Consider the following 8,612-nt stretch of genomic DNA (forward strand, 5'->3'; position numbering starts at 1 on the left):
TGGGTGCCGCCCTATGCGCTGGCATGGGAAGGACTTTGACTAGATTGTAAACAAAAGATTTAATTTACTGTTTTGTTTCTTCTTCAGTATGAAGCAGGCTGGGCTGATGGAAGGCAGCGAGTCCCCCTGGCCTCCGTTCCGCCAACTGCAGAAGGTCCTGCACACCTACCAGGGCATCAGGAAGATCCTCAACAGCAAGACCCTTCATGGCCTCCTCTTCTGTATACTCTGGAAGGTGGGAGGACCTTGTTAGATTACTTTAAATAGTTTTGGTCCCCCGCTAATGGAACAGTCCATGCATGCGGGGTGAGCCCTCGAGGACACAGTCTAGATGTGGTGGCTCATACTGAATACCCATGCCGTTCTATGTATGTGTGTCTCCAAGTGTTTACTTCCCTGAGTAAGGAAGGATAGAGACCAGTTAACAAAGTACTTACCTTAATCTGTTTTTGAACATGAATTTCTCTATTTGTTACAGTTACCTTATGTACATGTATGCATAAACAAGTTTAATGACTGTCCTACATGGATACACAGAAAAAGTCTGAAATTTTTACAAAACAAACAAGATAAGGATCATAATCCTTGTGTATTTGATACCTTTTTGAATCATCAAAATGCAATTTTGGTCCTTTTTTACTACTAAGAAAAAACATCTTAAGTAACAACAGTTAGTTGACCAACAGTTTTCAGCACCAAGGAGAGGGACATGGTGGCATTTCTCACAGTTCTGTGGTAGCAATAATTACTTATCAATTAGCAATATGCAACTTGATCAGTAACAAATATCACAGGCACAAGGACAAGGACATTCAGCACCAAGGACAGTGACAGTCAAGTATGACTGCTGTTAGTACCACGGACAGGTACTGTGGGACTTATTCAGCATCATGGACAGGCATGCACAACAACTCTTCAGCACTGCAAATATAGCAAACAACCTCTTTGTATGTATTAATTTCCATGCTTGATTTTACTTTCCTAACCACTTTCCTCTCTTCCATCAGGCTTTGACTCTGTCCCAGTCCCTGCCTGAGCCCATTATCTATCTGTGTATCTACCTGTTGGACATGGCAGTGGACCCAATGTGCAACAAACCAGCTGCAGCTGCGGTATGTAACATCTGCTGTGCAGCCTTCATATTTAGTATGCCATGTATGGTTTGGTTTGACATTATCCATTGCCTGTAATTCTTTTTGAATAGAGGAAAAATGAAACTTGGTGTAAATGGTGATTCGGGTATTACAAGAAACCTGAAATGAAAACCAGTTGATTTTGTTTCTTTCAACCAGACTACTTGATTGAAAAATTTGGGGATGTGTTCAGAAAAGTTGTTTTCAACTAAGAGCTGGACATGAGGAAACTGATAGTTTGACATTAGTAGTATTTTAGTAGTGAAACAAATTTAATTACAAAGAAAGAAGATTGATTTAAGAAAGTAATGATTTTGATTTTTTGGAGTTTAAGTTGGAAAATCCTTGAAGTTAAGTGTTTTATCTCACTGTGTAGAAGGAGGATGTGGCAGCATGTGTTCCAGACAAGAGATGGGAGCAGTGGTTCCCCTCCAGCAATATCCTCACGAACCTCAGGTAAACTGGAACTATGCACTTAGGTTGAGACATGTTTAATCATTAACATAAAAGAAACGTTCTGGTAGTGTTCTTTAGTTTATATTCTACTGTAGTGTCCTGGAGGAGTAATAGTAACAGTAACATGTTGAAATCATCTTAATTTTTAGCTAATGTGAATATCACCATAACATCTTATGTGAAAATACCTCAAGCAGGGAAATATGATGTGATGAATGTGGTTTAGTCTGGAAATGGACATTACTAGAAAGCTAAGTCTAGTTCACAGAATCTGATAGATTTTAGATTTATTTTAATGGAATTTGGGAAACTTCCTTTCCTACAGACATGAGATCCAGTACATTTCAGTGCCCCTGCCTCAGCAAGAGTCTATGGAAGATCTGGAAGACATCCCAGAAGAGAACGAGGAAGACATGGATACAGCATCTCCCACTCCCAGCCGTCTCGGCTTCACCCTCGCGCCAAATGTCGTACGGGGCGGTAATGTCGTGGTAACCAGATCACGGGAAGGACAGACCAGAAAAAGTCCAGATGCCAGTACAGCAAGTAGTGAGTCTAGGGATCAGGGTTCAAGTAGCTGTGACGATACAAGTGGAAGCGAACCTATGGACACAACAAGTTCATCAAATGAGCTGAAAATAGAGGTAAAACAAAGCATACTGTCAATGTTGGTCAAGTTGCATGACAAGCTGTCAAAGGATACGGATCACTACCAACCACCAGAGACTTGGGAAGATGCAGACTTGAAGTGGAGCAGAGGTTCGAGGAAACACAAGGCGCGCGACGGAGCGCATGTGATCGGCAGACTCCTGGACAGGATCGCAGCAACGTGTCAGGAAAACCTGGACAAGCTGAAGCAGTTGTGTTGTAAGACTACCCCCAAGAAATTCCACAGAAGGGCTTCAGACGGGGGTGACAGGGAAGAGAGGTAACTGTTCGTGTTTCAATAGAATGGCCAAATTATGAAGAAATTTTAGTTCATACAAATATAGATACTGTGTTGTGGTCACACCTGTCTTATATCCCACAGCGCTTTCGAATTATGGATTCACAGACTGAAAAATATTTCAATTAGTTGATCTTTTACATGAAATTATCGATGAAAGAAATGCTAATTGAAAAGGAAATCTATGCTGCTATCAGGCTGCTTTGACACATGTGCAGATTCTTGTATTCTTGTGCAAGACCACATGAAATATTGAATGTAATCGTAAGGCCACATGTACTATGTTGATTGTTCAGGAGAAGGAAGGCCCGTGACAAACAGGCCAAGCTGCTGGCAGAGTTTGCTGCCAAACAGAGAACCTTCCTGGAATCTACCAGCATGGATGGCAAGTCAAAAATCCTTCTCAAGTTCCATAAAAAACTGTGTGTCTGTCATGCTTTAAGATCCTTATACTGTAGTCAATAAGTAAAGTAAGTAAAGTAAAGAATGGACACTTAAAGCACACTTCTCACTAAGTAAGAATTGATGACTTGTTGCTCACTACTAACAAAGAGATAATACAAAGTCTACTACAAGACTTAGTTGTCAACTAGCAAAGCAAAGTATATAAAGGCCTCAACTAGTATATTTTTTTAATCTGTTGAGTACAAGATTTACTTCAATTTTTAACCATACTTCAGAACTGCTATTGATTGCTACTGGTAGATAATCTTGCAAAGCGCTGTTTGTAGTCAGTACAATAACAAGGAACTACATGCTAATAAGAATGTCTTAATTCTAACAACAGAAGATGACTCAGGAGAGGGTGCATCAGCCGAGTCACCTGAGAAGGAGGTGGCCCAGGAGGAGGAGGTGTACGACTGTGTCATCTGTGGTCAGACTGACCCCTCCACTCCGGACAGGCCCATAGGGAGGGTGGTCCTGCTGCTGGCTTCTAGTGGTCAGTCCTGGCAATAGTTTTTGTATTTAACATATTTTAAACTTGCATACTCTTAAATTCTGCAATGTAATTTAGTGTAAACTATGATAAAACTAGGTGTATGTTAATGCTAGTTTAATTGCAGTATGTGGTGTTATAGTTACAATATTTGTATACTCTAATGTTGTAAAACTATGATACCTTAAAATGTTATTATTTTTTTCATTAAGTAGAATATTGATTTGGCACAAATTAGATCTTTTTATTTGCTTCAAAAGTAATTCAATATCTGCATTTCTGAAGAAAATTTCTGGCTTTACAAAATGTATTTGGATGGAAAGTTGTAATGTTATGTCTGATTGGTTCTTTGTGTTTAGTGTTGGGACACAGAACCTCCAAAGATGAACCTCCGAGGCTCCCCTGCAGCGATGGAGCAACGTTGGATATGTTAAACTGTGGAAATACCTACGACCTCAGACAGACAGTCATGCAGGATAACTTCCAAATGGTGAGGAAGCCTTACACAAATGTATCAAATGTTAGATGTACATTTACATCAATCAGATGTTAGAATTTAATCACTTGAAGACCTACCAATAGAAGAAAGACGAGAAAACATATTAACATATGAGTTTCCTGGAATACAACCAGCATCAGAATATACAAATGTACATTATACATGTATAGACCCATGGCAGCAACATGCCTCAAGTCTATGTGATGATAAACTCCAGCCCTGTAGAGCAAATTAACATATAGTGCAGAAAACTGCATCTACATTTAATTTTATTATGTGTGTTTGACTTGCAGAGTTCCTGCCTTCAGTCTGTGAGTGTTGGTTGGTTTGGAGGAGTCTATGTGCAGTCCTGTGGCCACTTCCTCCATTCTGACTGCCACAAGTCCTACATTAGGTCTCTAAGGGTAAGTACATTGGAAACGTTTGCCTACTACATGAACATGTATCTTTGCCATTCAGCACACATGAATGGTGAAGCAAAAAAGATGATACCACTCTAGAATAAAGCCCCTGTCACACAGCAGAAAAAATATTCAGCCACAAGTCTGTGAGCATGGCATTTTCAGTTGTAATATGCCTGGTATATGCGTCAATCATGTGCAATTTTTAGGAATCTTTTAATGTTAACTTTGTAGGTCCACAAGCCCCTTCCAATAATGTGCAGGTGAAAATATGCTCAAGTATTGCAACCTTCTGGTGATTAACAAATACAGCTGAAGCTCATTGACTGTGTAAGAGGATTTTCCTGAGGTCCACAGTGCATGCAGATTATTTCTTATTCAACTCATCACAAGCAGTTTGTTTCTTTATTTTGTCTTGTCCATTTTATGCATCCAACAGCCTCCCTGTGAAATTTTGCTTCCTTTTTACATACCAAACCTTTCTTGTCCATTACTGTCGTTATTAGTCCCCAGACTACCAGCACACAACCCAGAACATCGACGTGGACAAGGGAGAGTTCACCTGCCCTCTCTGCAGACAACTGGCCAACTCCGTGTTACCATGCCAACCACATCAGCACCCGCTGCAGAAGCTGGCGATGGAGAAGAAGAGATATGGGTCTCACAAGAAAACCACTCCTGCAAAGGAACAGATCAAATCAGAACAGGTAGGTGATACTGTCTTGTTATTTTTCAGGATTCAAGGTGAGACTTCAAAGAATTTTATAACTTAGTATGCTTTTGTAGTGTATGTTGGAAGGATAGACTGGTTTCAGATTTGTTAAAAATTTATTTTCTGAACTTTCTATATTTCTTGCACAGCCTGGTTTTGTTGTGCATGTCTTCTGTTTGCGTTACTGTAGATTATTGTGAAGCTTACATTTTGTTTATTGGAGTGGTATTCTATATTCATTTGTAGAACAATTTCTCCATCCTGCTCACTAGTTTCTAACAGTAAAATAGGATCCTTTGCTTTCACACATACTCCCCATTCCTGCTTCCATCCCTAAGACAGTAGTTATAACTCATAGGGAAAGGTGTTACTATAATGATTTGCTCTTGCTATGATACTATTTTATAGAAATGACATGGACTATGTATTGTGCATCTGACCATCACACTAACATCATCAGATTTTGTGCACACCAAAGGAAAATGATGTCACTGAGCCTTCTCTTGCAAAATTTCAAAGTTTATCATACATGTAGATACCATAGGCCTGCAAACTTCAAAATGCACCCTGCTGTCCCTGCCTATCCTACCCCAACAGAAAGAAGTATTGTATTTGACTACCAGTACCAAAAATGTGCGGGTCATGAGTTCAACTGATGTGACGGGAGAGTGCATTTTTACAGGATGAGGAGGGGCAAGTAGAAGCTGAGGAAATGTCTGATTCTTCAGCATTGAGTGCTTCCAATGAGCTGGCAGATACTACAAATGGTAATCAGGGCACAGATTTAGTTCAGCAACTTGGACAAGGAACAGCAGACATCCACCAAGAACAAGCACCAGCAAATGTTGTGGATATGGTCAACAGTAATGAACAAGCTTTTTCCATGGAAAACAATGCTGGTTTAGATGCTGTAGCACCCACACAGCAAGAGTCTATGCTTGCACAACAAGGTATACTGCAACAGCAAACCACAACAGCCCCAGAGCCTGATATCAGTACAGACCATGCTATATCTGATTCAGTAGATGTTACAACTGCTTTGCAACCTAACACAGCTTTGCTGCAGCAAGAGGAGGGGGGAGATACTGTAATGGAAGATAACAGCACAACATCTGTTGCTGATTCAACAGTACCAGTAACACAAAACGTTGGAGAAAATTCGGCTTCTGCTGCTCATGAGGGAACAGCCAATGATAAGCTGTTGGCATTGCCATCAGTACAGGATAATTCTGCTTCTGTAGCTAGAACAGAGGGTGATGCTACTTCAGGAGAACAAGAAGAAAATGTAGAGATGAGCTTGCAAACTAACCCACCTGCCATGCTTCAAGATGCTGCAACATTTCACCAACAGAGTGATGTCACACCTTTGTCACAGCAAGAAACAGTTCCTACAGCTGCTTTGCCGCAACAAGAAATTGGGTCCGAAGCTTTGCAGCATGACGAGAATGGTGCTGCAGCTTTAGTGCAGCAGGGAACTGATTCTGCAGCTTTCTTGCAGCAGGAAACAGACACTGCAGCAAAGGAAACTGACACAGCAGAGATGGAGAATGGTGCAGCAGCAGCTGCTGCAGCAGAACCATCACAGGAAACAAGCCAGTCAGCCACAGCAGCTCAGAGAGATGCACAGCAGTTAGATGACAAGGTGCAGCTCAGCTCAGCTTGTCTTGGCTTGACTTCAGCAAGACTCATGGCATGGAGAATGGATGCTAATCGTCTTTACAGTGTAGAAATATGGGCTGTTGTAAAAAATCAAGTCATAACAGTTTCATCCCCCCCCCCCTCCCTGGTATCAGCGCTGCGTCTTGCTTTTCAGAAATAAACCTCTGCAAAGTTCCTTGAACAAGCTTGTTTTTATTGCTTTCCTTCCCCGACTAACATCATTCCTTTTGCAGGATGTTTGACACTTGCAGAGCCTGCAGTTACAGCAATGTGCTGTGTTGTGTATGCTGTGCTGCGACTTGCTTGAGATCGTAGTAATAATTAGTGCCATGAATGAGCAAGTTGCACTGAAAGATTGCTTCAATTTGTGCCAGATTTTGCATTCTAGGGATACAAGCATTGTACAGATACAAACCAGGTAGTGTCAATCGGATTGTTGTGGTAGACAGAACCTTTCATTCTTCTATACTCAATCTGTTGTATACAACATAAATCAGGTATGTGGGTTACAGAGAAAGAGACCTTCAGCACACTACTCGTCTTAATTTGATAGATTATTTGATGACTGAAATGATATTTCTACTATTGTGTAGGAGAAGGCAGCCCTGGCACAGAAGGCAGCGGAGGCAAGTAAGCCGGAGGAAAAACAGAAGGCAGACCAAGCACAGGCATCCACCTCCGAGGAGTTGCCAAGTCAGGAAGACAAACCTGAAGACAAAAAGGATGAGGGTAAGAAAATGATTCCACACAATATTTTCATTTGTTTGAGAATGCTTTAAGATACAGTGAAATAAAGAACAAAAGAGTTTAAAGATAATTCAAATTACAAGACTTAGTGCAAATGTATGTAGTTTTCAATTTGAACTCTTTTTTCTTCCTGTGTTTTTATTTTGTTGTTTCCTTTCTTTTGCAATTCTCACACTCCCATTTTCCAATGTTGGTTACACTTGTACTTTCTTCTGTGTATTTCATCACCTTACATCTATCAGATGCTACTAAAGGTGAAAAAGATAAAGGCAAGTTTTATTTTAACTTGAGTTTCATTTTGTACTTTACCTCCTATTAGGTATCACTTTTTGATTCATCCTTATTATTTTTTTATTTTTAGTGTTTCTTTTCATCATATGATGTGAGGAAATGTGTTTTTGTTCCATCACATCATTTCCACAAGTATGATAATGGGATAGAATTATTGAAATACAAGTTGATATTACATGCATATAGAAATGCTGGACAAAGATCTCTCATACATTGCTACAGAGTAAAGTTCTTTTAAACACAACCAGGGTAGTACTCACATCCAACGTTTCGATGTCTGTCAGACACCATCATCAGGGTTAGACTGACTGGATCTGCTTCTCGCTGCTACTTATAGCTGATGTAGGTGGTGTCGTCCTTCACAAAATGAGTAACTACCAACCTGATGAAATTATTTACGGATTGCTACAGAGTCTGGCCGTGTGAGTCCCGAGTTCCCGCGGTCCATCCCGACACCGTGGCGGCAGCAGGCGCACGTCATGAAGGAGAACCAGACCCTCGACCCCAAACCCGAGTTCCAGCGGATGATCAAAGATCTGGGAGAAGTGCTGAGAAAAGCTACCAATGCTGACTGTGAGGTACATAGCCCAATGTCATATTTTAGCATGCATGTATTTCTGATAATACAGAATATACACTGTCAGATAATACAGGTGGTTGGTTGGTTGGATGATTGATGCATGGTATGATAATCTTTTATTTTTTTTTATTATTAGAAGGAGAAAAAAGAAAACTAGACAAGAGAAACATGCTTTTTTGGGTTATATTTCATTTTTTGGGTAACATTTCTTATTTTCAGTACCAGGACGTAGTATGATTCTATATGGCTTT

The 8,612-nt window shown here is 40.4% G+C and overlaps 2 protein-coding genes across 2 annotated transcripts in view; one reads left to right on the forward strand and one right to left on the reverse strand.

Moving 5' to 3' along the window:
• The window catches only part of LOC118424537 (trichohyalin-like), a 565,429-nt gene that overhangs the window by 448,037 nt on the left and 108,780 nt on the right, over positions 1-8,612 (reverse strand). The window lies entirely within an intron of this gene.
• The window catches only part of LOC118424364 (E3 ubiquitin-protein ligase UBR3-like), a 41,709-nt gene that overhangs the window by 16,937 nt on the left and 16,160 nt on the right, over positions 1-8,612 (forward strand). The window contains exons 18-28 of the mRNA XM_035832913.1: positions 88-235; positions 1,008-1,112; positions 1,510-1,589; positions 1,915-2,517; positions 2,832-2,920; positions 3,323-3,475; positions 3,832-3,962; positions 4,265-4,375; positions 4,879-5,079; positions 7,337-7,472; positions 8,193-8,359. Coding sequence (XP_035688806.1) covers positions 88-235; positions 1,008-1,112; positions 1,510-1,589; positions 1,915-2,517; positions 2,832-2,920; positions 3,323-3,475; positions 3,832-3,962; positions 4,265-4,375; positions 4,879-5,079; positions 7,337-7,472; positions 8,193-8,359 — 1,924 coding nt within the window. The remainder of the gene's footprint in view (positions 1-87; positions 236-1,007; positions 1,113-1,509; positions 1,590-1,914; positions 2,518-2,831; positions 2,921-3,322; positions 3,476-3,831; positions 3,963-4,264; positions 4,376-4,878; positions 5,080-7,336; positions 7,473-8,192; positions 8,360-8,612) is intronic.

Source organism: Branchiostoma floridae, chromosome 10, assembly GCF_000003815.2.
Source record: "Branchiostoma floridae strain S238N-H82 chromosome 10, Bfl_VNyyK, whole genome shotgun sequence".
NCBI classification, from domain to species: domain Eukaryota; kingdom Metazoa; phylum Chordata; class Leptocardii; order Amphioxiformes; family Branchiostomatidae; genus Branchiostoma; species Branchiostoma floridae.